At 43.4% G+C, this 14037-nt stretch overlaps 1 protein-coding gene across 1 annotated transcript in view; it reads right to left on the minus strand.

Annotated features, from left to right (window-relative positions):
* Positions 1–5412: 5412 nt before the first annotated feature.
* LOC115171794 (ras-related protein Rab-26-like) overlaps positions 5413–14037 on the minus strand; it is a 111640-nt gene continuing 103015 nt past the window's right edge. Inside the window, exons 8-9 of the mRNA XM_029728939.1 lie at positions 13449–13525; positions 5413–12108 (exon numbers count right to left, since the gene is read on the minus strand). Of these exons, the coding sequence (XP_029584799.1) occupies positions 12009–12108; positions 13449–13525 (177 nt within the window). The 3' untranslated portion in view covers positions 5413–12008. The remainder of the gene's footprint in view (positions 12109–13448; positions 13526–14037) is intronic.

The raw sequence follows: 14037 nt of genomic DNA on the forward strand, positions 1-14037 counted from the left end.
TATATACAATTAAAGATAAACCACACAGAGCAGTAAAAGAGAGGGGTAGAGAGGACTACAGAGGGTGGTGTTACTGTCCTGTTGCCATACTCCTCTACTCTGCCTTACCCCAAATCCTGCCCATATATAATGAACAAAAATATAAAACGCAACATGCAACAATTTCAACAATTTTATAGAGTTACAGATCATATCAGTCAATTGAAATAAATAAATTAGGCCCTAATTTATGGATTTCACGACTGGGCAGAGACGCAGCCATGGGAGGACTAGGAGGGCATAGGCCCACCCACTTGGGAGCCCAGCCAATCAGAATTTGTTTTTCCCCATTAAAGTGCTTTATTACAGACATAAATACTCCTCCGTTTCATCATCCGCAGGTGAATTAGCCGGATGTGGAGGTCCTGGGCTGGCGGTTGTGAGGCTGGATGGACATACTGGCAAATTCTCTAAAACGACGTTGGAGATGGCTTATGGTAGAGAAATTAACATTCAGTTCATTGGCAACAGCTCTGGTGGACGTTCTTGCAGTTAGCATGCCAATTGCATGGTTCCTTAAAACTTGAGACATCTGTGCCATTGTGTTGTGACAAAACTGCACATTTTAGATTGGCCTTTTATTGTCCCCAGCACAAGGTGCACCTGTGTAATGATCCTGCTGTTTAACCGTCTTCTTTATATGCCACACCTGTCAGGTGGGTAAATTATCTTGGCAAAAGAGAAATGCTCACTAACAGGGATGTAAACAAATGTGTGCACAAAATTGGAGAGAAATAAGCTTTTTGTGCACATGGAACATTTCTGGGATCTTTTATTTCAGCCCATGAAACATGGTACCAACACTTTACATGTTGCATTTATATTTTTGTTCGGTATAGTTGGAAAGAGAGCCCAGAATTATGTTGACCTCCTTAACTCATTAGAAGTCCCACCAAGTTGACAACATACCCTTCAATGGCGCTGCTAGTGCTGAGTGATTAGTGCTCTTTGAGGTCGGTTTCGGTTAGATAAGAAAATAATCAAGTACTTTTTACATTAAATGCGCTATTCATAATGTGGGTTGAATACTGTAACACAGAATAAAACAAATGAATAAAATTCCCATGAAGGTAGTGACTGTTCATTACTGCTTATCACTTATTACCCATACTTTATTCACATTACTTTCATCAAATATTTCAGTTGTCGTGTATTTACATTTGTTTCATTTTATGACTTATTTCATTCCAAGTCATCATCTCATCTCCATAGAGCTGCTGCCTATGCTGTCTGACAAAATCACAATTTTAGTAGTTAAATTTTAGTAGTTCTTTAAAGTATATAAGGCATACTTTATGACTGCTGAATACCAGCTATCAATCACTTAGATCATGTATTTTCAGGTAGAGATACCTTGTGAAGCAACAGATGCTCTCTATATCACCTCACAATCACGCATTCTGTCTCTTCCATAGCAATTGAAAATAAACACAGATGGGACAAGTAGATTCACAATGGATTATGGTCATTGTAGTTAATTACCACATTTTATGCTCTAAACTTTGTAGAATATTATCCCTGTTGGAAACTACAACTCCCTACTATATTGCACAGTTCAGGCTGTATGCAATTTATCTCTAGAGAAACTGTGCAACCCGAACAAAATGGAATTCAAATAATTTAACCGACGTTAATTCAGCTCCAGACTCAGCTTTGTGCCAACTCCACCCTTTTAGCCACTTTATCTTTCCATGTCGTTGGACTCAGGAGTACATCTGAAATGGCACCCTATTCCCTATAAAGCACCTTTATAGGGCTCTGGTAGTAGTACACTATAGGGAAGAGGGGGCCATTTCATACTCGCACACTGTTAATCCAAATCAGAATCACCATTATTTGCCAAGTACATTTACACATACCCAGAATGTGCCTTGGTTCTGCCAGCAGTAGACAATATACAAACAGAATACAGACAAATAGACATCATAGAGAATATACAACATCGGAACAGTAACCATAAAACATCAAACTGTGGAGTATAGGTGTCACAGAAAATGTCGTACTGGAGAGAAGACCAAGGCGCAGCGGAAGTGTGGATACTCATGTTTTTTAATTTAAAAAAAGGAGTAAAGTATCCACTGGACAAAACACAAAAAAAGACGATAGCAACAGTCTTGCAGGCACATACAACGCAGTGCAAGGACAACCACCCACAACCCCAAAGAAAAACACACACCTATATAGGACTTCCAATCAAAGGCAACTATACACACCTGCCTTCAATTGGAAGTCCCAATCATCCACAAACATTCACAACACAAACATGCCACGTCCTGACCCCAAAACTAAAACACTAGCGCCATCTGCTGGTCAGGACATGACAATAGGCTGATTACAGTGGGAATAAACCATTTACAGAGGGGCTATATCTATATAAGCAGAGGGAGGGATCCTGCTGTGGATTCTGTGTTGTACGGAGGTGTACATACTGCAAAGGCAGTATAGTGCAGATTAGTGTTTGAGGTCATTGATGAGAAGGTTCAGTAAATCGGCCCAATGAAAAGTCATATGAATGTTTTCCTAACTGCCCTACAGTTGTCGTGAGAAAATAACTTGACCATTTACAAAGGAGATACAGCTGGTATATGTGTAATGTTGGCTCCTGGACTGAATGTACGAGTGTGATGTGGACCTTGTTTGTTAAATGACATGATATGCTAACCTGGTCCCAGATCTGTTATTGCGATCTTGACAAGTCCTATGGTCATTCTCAAGTTGGCAAAACCGCACTAACAGATCCGGGACCAAGCTAATGTTATGCTGCTTTGATAGTTGATAGTGAATATTTTCCTTCTTCTCTTTTGAGACTGGACTGAATAATACATTTCAAGGCCAGTGGGAACTGACTGAATGTGATAGGGCCATTTTGTGTCTCTAGTGAATAATAACTGCTCTGTCTCTCTAGTAGTTTCCAAAACAGACATTGATACTGTGGATGTATTTCTTTGTTCATTTCTTTGTATTGGTGCAGATGTATATTAATTTAATTTTCACTTTGTGTTGTGATGCTTAACATTATGACAAGCACTGCACGTACAGGAACCTTTATTTTATAGCTGTAAGTGACTAAATTTGAAAGGGAGAATTGTGAATTACTTGAATAAGTTTCTCCAGTGAAAAAATACTATTTAATGTCAGTTGATGTTATGGGCCCTGTTAAAATACTTCAGAAATTGCTAATCTAAAGGAAAACAGGGAAGGATGAATTTCTAAAGTATTCTAATATGTAATTTTGGTGTCCTGCCTACAGGTCCTTTCCACATATTGTAACTTATCTTTACTAGCAGAGGAAGAAAAAGTCAAAACGTTGAACAGACTCGTACTCAGATTTTTACACGGGGAGAATCTCAATTGGATTTGCTCGACTCCTCGCGTCCTCTCCGCCGCCCTCTCCTGGTGGAAAACGTGGACACAAATGTGCTTGCATTAAATTAGACCTTCCTTCACTAGTGGCCATCAGGCAAATTACAGTTAGATAGGAATCCGAAAATATGTGTAAAGTGTTAAAAATAAATGTAGCCAGACATTTATAGACAACAGATTTAGCAGCATATTGTTTTTAAACGTGAGCATGCGTTTCTCTTCCGAGAAGAAAAAATATGATTTTGTGGCAGATTTCAAAACGCTTCTACGATGCGGAGAGGATACATTTGTGCTTCCTCGCTGGGAGAAGGCAATTGAGGACACTACTCCATTCGCCTATTAACAAATTGACACTCGTCTACATATGGTGACCACTTTTCATTTTATGGGTCACAAAAGACAAAAGTATTTAGGAGTCGAGAAGAGGACAGACTTTTCTCCAATTGAGAAACTCCTATGATTTCCAATGTGTTCTTTTTAAGTGACAAAAAGAGATTGAGACACATGGGATTGGATCAAGAGTCCCAACAATGATTAGTATTTTGTTGTAATCTTTATTGTATTGAACTTTAATTTGAGAAGAATGTTGTTGCACACTGAAAAGTAGTAAAACATCTCATGAAGGTATAACAATACATTGTCTGGACATCTAATTTCAAGTTCTGTAAATACTGTACATTTAATATTCTGTTTCTATGGATGTTGATGGTAATACACTGAAAGTACATGAAGGATCTTTGTGAAATACTGATTATTAACCGAGAACTGATAAAAGATGAGAATTAAACAACATGGCATCTTAATTTGTGGTTAAGAAAGAAAATAAAAATGATGTCATGTAAATACAAAAATCCTTGAAGATTTTCAAAAGATATGACCCCGATTAAACATTTAAATATGACAAACACTTTATATACATAACATTCACCATATACATATATTACAAAAAATAGGCAGCAAAAGAGTATTGATGATTCAAACAACAAACAATAGCCTAGTAATCAAGATATTGCAAAATATTATTGGTTTCCCTTTCTTCATTATTGTATATTTCATTCCAAATTACTGTACAACACTTTAGACAAAATTCACAAAAAATGCTTTTATTTGCTTCATTTGAGTTCTCTCTAGGTTCAAAGCTTCGTTATCAAGCTAGGTCTACACTTAACACAACTACAAGAGATCTATGGACCGAAGGCTCGACTAAACATTTACTGACAGGATAAGCCAACTTAAATAAATTCAAGATTTTGTACATTGTAATTAATATTTTTCCACCAGAAAAATAGATGTATGCATTAACCATAATCTATTTCTAAAACTGTATTTACTTTAGATTTATTGGACTTCAGAGTGATTTTGAAATTGCCACTAAATTCAAATCTGACATTATTTTGATTGACAGGTAAAACACTATACTTTAACTTCTAACATTTTCCATCAATGTCTTAAATCTAACGTTGAATATACATTTCACTACATTCGCTTATGGGTGATCTTTAGGAAAATGCTTGTTATAAATGAATATCACTGTAGGAGATTAGAATGCTGGTGAGTTGAAGTTGGCTGAAAAAGCCTGAACATATGACTTAATGATGTAGAATCTTAATTTGATAAATTTTTGTCGCTGAGAATTTTCCTGCACAGCAGGAAAAGCAAACGTGTAATGTATTCAAGGTTTAAAAAGGCTTCTAAAGATTGTAATTTCCACTTTAAAATGTCAGACTTGATTTGCCTTAACGAAAATGTATCAACCCCTACAAAAATGCCCATTAATTATAATCCACATAATAATTCACATTTCCTGTTGCTGCAGGATTATTTTCCTGCGGTCAAGAACTGGCTCAGATTAAGATCCTACATCTGTACTGTGATACTGAGCCAGCCTGACAACTGACAATGACCTGACTATAAACATTCGACTACATACAATATATACATTCATCCAGATACTGTACAGGGATACATTCATACAATGAGCTCTGCGGGACATTGTCACTTTTCCTTTTCTTATTATGAACACGTTGGATCAAGCAGGAGAACTGACAGTGGAGTTTAACCAAGTAAGACAGTGATGGAGGTTCATTCAGTGATAGGGGATATAAGTGGTGTGTCCCAATAAACATATTTTTCGTGTGCACTTGTTGACTACTTACCACAAATATAAAAGCATTGGATTGGTGGAGGTATAGGCTAGTTTCCATCATGTTTTTTATACCAATCATACTAACCCTTTCAGATCAGTGAAGGGAAATAAACAAGTGCACACTGTGGGAAAAAGGAGTGATAATTGGAACATAGGCCAGGAGTCATACAGTGATAGGAGGCTAGACTGCAAGGGTCATGGGGTCAACCAGGGATAATAATAATCATTGATTAAACTTTTATAGAGCTTTTCATTATAGACAGAATCTCAAGGTGCTTGTTAAGCAAAATAATCAACAAAAAGTAATTTAAAAAGAAATAGGCTAAAACAGTAGCTAGGTCAGCTAGTTTGAGTGGTTCTAGATCAGCTAGTTTGAGTGGTTCTAGATCAGCTAGTTTGAGTGGTTCTAGATCAGCTAGTTTGAGTGGTTCTAGATCAGACAGTTTGAGTGGTTCTAGATCAGATAGTTTGAGTGAGCTAGACGGGCAGCTGCGGTCATGAGAGGTTCTGGAAGCGCATAGCTAGATGGTCAATGATAAGAGGTTGTCAGTCAGTGATAAGGTTAAATACAGGGGTCATAGCGTAATGCGGATTGGTCCAGGAAAATGTACACTATCTGGCTCAAAGAACCATGAAAATGACCAGTTAGGCCGCATTTGAAGATCTCACAGGGACGAGGAGGATTTTATACATGGAGGTATACAGTCAGTCATTCTATGGGTAATAGAGGGTGCAGAGAGTCATAGGGTTAACAGGGTCAGACGGTCATACGCTTAACAGGGTCAGACAGTCATAGGGTGAACAGGGTCAGACAGTCATACACTTAACAGGGTCAGACAGTCATATGCTTAACATGGTCAGACAGTCAAAGGGGTAACATGGTCAGACAGTAAAAGGGGTAACATGGTCAGACAGTCAAAGGGGTAACATGGTCAGACAGTCAAAGGGGTAACATGGTCAGACAGTCAAAGGGGTAACATGGTCAGACAGTAAAAGGGGTAACATGGTCAGACAGTAAAAGGGGTAACATGGTCAGACAGTAAAAGGGGTAACATGGTCAGACAGTCAAAGGGGTAACATGGTCAGACAGTCAAAGGGGTAACATGGTCAGACAGTCAAAGGGGTAACATGGTCAGACAGTGAAAGGGGTAACATGGTCAGACAGTCATGGTCAGAGAGTCATGGGGTAAACAGTCATGGGGTTAAAATGGTCAGACAGTCATAGGGTTAACAGGGTCAAACAGTCATGGTCAGACAGGCATATAGCTAACGGGATCAGACAGTCATATGGTTACCAGGGTCAGACAGTCATAGGGTTAACAGGGTCAGACAGTCATAGGGATAATATGGTCAGACAGTCATAGGGTTAACAGGGTAAGACAGTCATAGTGTTAACAGGGTCATAAAGTCATAAGGTTAACAGGGTCAGAAAGTCATAGGGTTAACAGGGTCAGACAGTCATGGGGTTAACGGGGTCAGACAGTCATGGGGTTAACAGGGTAAGACAGTCATGGTGTTAACATGATCAGACAGCCAAAAAGGTAACATGGTCAGACAGTCATGGGGTTAACATAGTCAGACAGTCATGGGGTTAACAGGGTCAGACAGTCATAGGGTTAACATGGTCAGACTAGGTTAACATGGTAAAACAGTCATAGGGTTAACAGTGTCAGACTGTCATAGGGTTAACAGTGTCAGACTGTCATAGGGTTAACAGGGTCTGACTGTCATAGGGTTAACAGGGTCAGACAGTCATAGGGTTAACATGGTCAGACAGTCATGGTCAGACAGTCATAGGGTTAACAGGGTCAGACTGTCATGGGGTTAACAGGGTCAGACAGTCATAGGATAAACATGGTCCGACAATCAAGGTAAACATGGTCAGACAGTCATGGTCAGACAATCATAGGGTTAACAGGGTCAGACAGTCATAGGGTTAACAGGATCAGACAGTCATAGGGTTAACAGTGTCTGACAGTCATAAGATAAACATGGTCAGACAGTCATAAGGTTAACATGGTCAGACAGTCATGGGGTTAACGGTGTCAGACAGTCATGGGGTTAACAGGGTCAGACAGTCATGGGGTTAACAGGATCAGACAGTCATGGGGTTAACAGGGTCAGACAGTCATGGGATTAACAGGGTCAGACGGTCAGGGGGTTAACAGGGTCAGACAGTCAGGTGGTTAACATGGTCAGAAAGTCATGGTCAGACAGTCATAAGGTTAACATGGTCAGACAGTCATGGGGTTAACGGTGTCAGACAGTCATGGGGTTAACAGGGTCAGACAGTCATGGGGTTAACAGGGTCAGACAGTCATAGGGTTAATAGGGTCAGACTGTCATGGGGTTAACAGGGTCAGACTGTCATGGGGTTAAGAGGGTCAGACAGTCAAGGAAAACATGGTCAGACAGTCAAGATAAACATGGTCAGACAGTCAAGGTAAACATGGTCAGACAGTCAAGGTAAACATGGTGAGACAGTCAAGGTAAACATGGTCAGACAGTCATGGTCAGACAGTCATAGGGTTAACAGGGTCAGTCAGTCATAGGGTTAACATGGTCAGACAGTTATGGTCAGACAGACATAGGGTTAACAGTGTCTGACAGTCATAAGGTAACATGGTCAGACAGTCATAAGGTTAACATGGTCAGACAGTCATGGGGTTAATGGGGTCAGACAGTCATGGGGTTAACGGGGTCAGACAGTCAAGGGGTTACTAGGGTCAGACAGTCATGGGGTTAACAGGGTCAGACAGTCATGGGGTTAACAGGGTCAGACAGTCATGGGGTTAACAGGTTCAGACAGTCATGGGGCTAACATGGTCAGAAAGTCATGGTCAGACAGTCATAGGGTTAATTTGGTAAGGCAGCCATAGGGTTAACAGGGTCAGACAGTCATGGGTTTAACAGCTTCAGACTGTCATGGGGTTAACAGCATCAGACTGTCATGGGGTTAACAGGGTCAGACAGTCATGGGGTTAACAGGGTCAGACAGTCATGGGATTAACAGGGTCAGACAGTCATGGGGTTAACAGGGTCAGACAGTCATGGGGTTAACAGCATCAGACAGTCATGGGGTTAACAGCATCAGACAGTCATGGGGTTAACAGCTTCAGACTGTAATGGGGTTAACAGCGTCAGAAAGTCTTGGACTTAACATGGTCAGACAGTCAAGGTAAACATGGTCAGACAGTCATGGTCAGACAGTCATAGGGTTAACAGGGTCAGACAGTCATAGGGTTAACATGATCAGACAGCCAAAAAGGTGACATGGTCAGACAGTCATGGGGTTAACAGGGTCAGACAGTCATGGGGTTAACAGGGTCAGACAGTCATACAGTTAACATGGTTAGACTAGGTTAACATGGTCAACCCGTCATAGGGTTAACAGGGTCAGACAGTAATAGTGTTAACAGTGTCAGACAGTCATAGGGTTAACATGGTCAGACAGTCATAGGGTTAATAGGGTCAGACAGTCATAGGCTTAACAGGGTCAGACAGTCATGGTCAGACAGTCATAGCGTTTATATGGTCAGACAGTCATGGTCAGACAGTCATGGTGTTAACAGGGTAAGACAGTCACAGGGTTAACAGGGTCAGACAGTCATGGTCAGACAATCATGGGGTTAACAGGGTCAGACAGTCATAGGGTTAATAGGGTCAGACTGTACAGGGTCAGACTGTCATGGGGTTAAGAGGGTCAGACAGTCAAGGAAAACATGGTCAGATAGTCAAGATAAACATGGTCAGACAGTCAAGATAAACATGGTCAGACAGTCAAGGTAAACATGGTGAGACAGTCAAGGTAAACATGGTCAGACAGTCATAGGGTTAACAGGGTCAGTCAGTCATAGGGTTAACATGGTCAGACAGTTATGGTCAGACAGACATAGGTTTAACAGTGTCTGACAGTCATAAGGTAACATGTTCAGACAGGCATAAGGCGAACATGGTCAGACAGTCATGGGGTTAAAGGGGTCAGACAGTCATGGGGTTAACAGGGTCAGACAGTCATGGGGTTAACAGGGTCAGACAGTCATGGGGTTAACAGGGTCAGACAGTCATGGGGTTAACATGGTCAGAAAGTCATGGTCAGACAGTCATAGGTTTAATATGGTAAGGCAGTCATGGGGTTAACGGGTCAGACAGTCATGGGGTTAACAGCTTCAGACTGTCACGGGGTTAACAGCGTCAGACTGTCATGGGGTTAACAGCATCAGACAGTCATGGGGTTAACAGCATCAGACAGTCATGGGGTTAACAGCATCAGACAGTCATGGGGTTAACAGGGTCAGACAGTCATGAGGTTAACAGCATCAGACAGTCATGGGGTTAACAACTTCAGACTGTAATGGGGTTAACAGCGTCAGAAAGTCTTGGGGTTAACATGGTCAGACAGTCAAGGTAAACATGGTCAGACAGTCATGGTCAGACAGTCATAGGGTTAACATGGTCAGACAGTCATGGGGTTAACAGCTTCAGACTGTCATGGGGTTAACAGGGTCAGAGAGTCATAGGGTCAGACAGTCATAGGATTAACAGGGTCAGACAGTCATGGGGTTAACATGGTCAGACAGTCAAGGTAAACATGGTCAGACAGTCATGGTAAGACAGTCATAGGGTTAACAGAGTCAGACAGTCATAGGGTTACCATGGTCAGACAGTCATAGGGTTAACAAGATCAGACAGTCATATGGTTAACAGTGTCTGACAGTCATAAGAATAACATGGTCAGACAGTCATAAGGTTAACATGGTCAGACAGTCATTGGGTTAACGGTGTCAGTCATGGGGTTAACAGGGTCAGACAGTCATGGGGTTAACAGGGTCAGACAGTCATGGGATTAACAGGGTCAGACAGTCATGGGGTTAACAGGGTCAGACAGTCATGGGGTTAACAGGGTCAGACAATCATGGGGTTAACAGGGTCAGACAGTCATGGGGTTAACAGGGTCAGAATGTCATGGTCAGACAGACATAGGGTTAACAAGGTCATACTGTCATAGAGTTAACAGTGTCAGACAGTCATGGGGTTAACAGGGTCAGACAGTCATGGGGTTAACATGGTCAGAAAGTCATGGTTAGACAGTCATAGGGTTAATATGGTAACGCAGTCATTGGGTTAACAGGGTCAGACAGTCATGGGATTAACAGGGTCAGACAGTCATGGGGTTAACAGGGTCAGACAGTCATGGGGTTAACAGGGTCAGACAATCATGGGGTTAACAGGGTCAGACAGTCATGGGGTTAACAGGGTCAGAATGTCATGGTCAGACAGACATAGGGTTAACAAGGTCATACTGTCATAGAGTTAACAGTGTCAGACAGTCATGGGGTTAACAGGGTCAGACAGTCATGGGGTTAACATGGTCAGAAAGTCATGGTTAGACAGTCATAGGGTTAATATGGTAACGCAGTCATTGGGTTAACAGGGTCAGACAGTCATGGGGTTAACAGCTTCAGACTGTCATGGGGTTAACAGCATCAGACAGTCATGGGGTTAACAGGGTCAGACAGTCATGGGGTTAACAGGGTCAGAGAGTCATAGGGTCAGACAGTAATAGGGTTAACAGGGTCAGACAGTCATAGGGTTAAGAGGGTCAGACAGTCATGGGGTTAACGGGGTCAGACAATCATGGGGTTAACAGGTTAAGACAGTCATGAGGTTAACAGGGTAAGACAGTCATGGTGTTAACATGATCAGACAGCCAAAAAGGTAACATGGTCAGACAGTCATGGGGTTAACATGGTCAGACAGTCATAGAGTTAACATGGTCAGACAGTCATATGGTTAACATGGTCAGACATGGGGTTAACAAGGTCAGACAGTCATGGGGTTAACAAGGTCAGACAGTCATGGGGTTAACAAGGTCAGACAGTCATGGGGTTAACAGGGTCAGAGAGTCATAGGGTCAGACAGTCATAGGGTTAACAGGGTCAGACATTCATAGGGTTAACAGTGTCAGACATTCATAGGGTTAACAGTGTCAGACAGCACTGATGGGGTAAGAGTCATGGCTGGATATAGAAGTACATTCACAGATGCAGAAGGAGGTGGAGCAGTGGGTCCCAGAAAACAGGAGGAGAGGAGAGAGAAGAGAGAAAGGAGAGGAAAAGAGAGGTGAGGAGAGGAGAGAGATGCCTCACAGATAACATTAGAATATGGACATAATGGATTTTTTCAGAGGGCATAGAGAGGACAAAGGAAGGGCAAACTGTGTGGTTAGTGATGTAGGTATATCTCACACATGACTGGCTCTCTATCTCACAGGCTGAGGCCACAGGTAGTCATATATCACCTTGTATGAGTGTAATACATCAGACGTGGAGCAAGACACAAGCTAACACACACACACACACACACACACACACACACACACACACACACACACACACACACACACACACACACACACACACACACACACACACACACACACACACACACACACAGTGTTCTAACATGCACATCCAGCACTCTTCATCTCCTTGTTGACGTAGTCCTGAAGCTTAAACTTGGGCTCGTTGGGCTCCTTCATAGACCTGTGCTTCAGCTCTCTGAGAGAGAAAGGAAGAGAAGAGAAGGGAGGAGGAAAAGAGACAAATAGATGGAATGGAGTGAGAAGTCGAGTAGGAGGAAGTGGAACAGTGTAGATGAATAGAGAGAGAGAGAGAGAGTGAGCCGGGGTCTAGGGGCTGAAGGCTAGAGACCAGGGTCTAGGGGCTGAAGGCTAGAGACCAGGGTCTAGGGGCTGAAGCTAGAGACCCAGGGTCTAGGGGCTAAAGGCTAGAGACCAGGGTCTAGGGGCTAAAGGCTAGAGGGCCAGGGTCTAGGGGCTAAAGGCTAGAGGCCAGGGAAAAGGGGCTAAAGGCTAGTTGCCAGGGACAAGGAGCTAAAGACTAGAGGCCAGGGACAAGGGGCTAAAGGCTAGAGGCCAGGGACAAGGAGCTAAAGGCTAGAGGCCAGGGACAAGGGGCTAAAGGCTAGAGGCCAGGGACAAGGAGCTAAAGGCTAGAGGCCAGGGACAAGGGGCTAAAGGCTAGAGGCCAGGGACAAGGGGCTAAAGGCTAGAGGCCAGGGACAAGGAGCTAAATGCTAGAGGCCAGGGACAAGGAGCTAAAGGCTAGAGGCCAGGGACAAGGAGCTAAAGACTAGAGGCCAGGGACAAGGAGCTAAAGGCTAGAGGCCAGGGACAAGGAGCTAAAGGCTAGAGGCCAGGGACAAGGGGCTAAAGGCTAGAGGACAGGGGCTAAAGGCTAGAGGCCAGGGACAAGGAGCTAAAGGCTAGAGGCCAGGGACAAGGAGCTAAAGGCTAGAGGCCAGGGACAAGGAGCTAAAGGCTAGAGGCCAGGAGCTAAAGTCTAGAGGCCAGGGGCTAAAGGCTAGAGACCAGGGACAAGGGGCTAAAGGCTAGAGGACAGGGGCTAAAGACTAGAGGCCAGGGACAAGGGGCTAAAGGCTAGAGGCCAGGGACAAGGGGCTAGAGGCCAGGGACAAGGAGCTAAAGGCTAGAGGCCAGGGACAAGGAGTTAAAGGCTAGAGGCCAGGGACAAGGGGCTAAAGGCTAGAGGCCAGGGACAAGGAGCTAAAGGCTAGAGGCCAGGGACAAGGAGCTAAAGGCTAGAGGACAGGGACAAGGAGCTAAAGGCTAGAGGCCAGGGACAAGGGGCTAAAGGCTAGAGGACAGGGCCTAAAGGCTAGAGGCCAGGGACAAGGAGCTAAAGGCTAGACGCCAGGGACAAGGGGATAAAGGCTAGAGGCCAGGGACAAGGAGCTAAAGGCTAGAGGCCAGGGACAAGGAGCTAAAGGCTAGAGGCCAGGGACAAGGGGCTAAAGGCTAGAGGCCAGGGGCTAGGGCTTGTTTCTGGACTGGACCCCTGTGTAGTTTCATACTCACTTGGCCACAGCAGTGAAGGCTAACTCCACATTGAGGCCAGACTTTGCACTGGTCTCCATGTATGGAACCCCAAACTCCTGCAGAGAAACAGACAGGCAGGGCATCTTGAGTTGAACACTCCACATTCACATTGTCTTGAGTGTCTTTGTAGCTAGTCTGGAGCACCAGATATCCTCCCTGATAGCCTGGGGACGAGGTTACTTTGCTGCTAATGGTAACAGTATTAGAGACCATTGTTGCCCTCTGGCTGGCCAGGCAGTAACAAATGATGTGTGTGTTTTAGGCACAGCAGCTAATGACAAAGAATATTGCGCATAAACCCGTATTAACATTCATCATCAGCACCCAGAAGACACAACAACACAGAGACCCACAGGGAAATCATACAGACACTACAACACATCTGTCCTGGGGTGACTATAGTACTGCTGGGAGTGCACCTTCAGTTCAGAACCATTCCAATGAGCAGATTGGAATGCTAGCTATGTGACAAACTATTCCTCAGGCAGGGTGTGCGTGGGAGATTTTCTCAGCATCCAGCACCATAGTAATGACTAGGCTAATGTGTTCCTCTCTCCAGGTTTATGCT

Source organism: Salmo trutta, chromosome 32 (assembly GCF_901001165.1).
Source record: "Salmo trutta chromosome 32, fSalTru1.1, whole genome shotgun sequence".
Taxonomy (NCBI): domain Eukaryota; kingdom Metazoa; phylum Chordata; class Actinopteri; order Salmoniformes; family Salmonidae; genus Salmo; species Salmo trutta.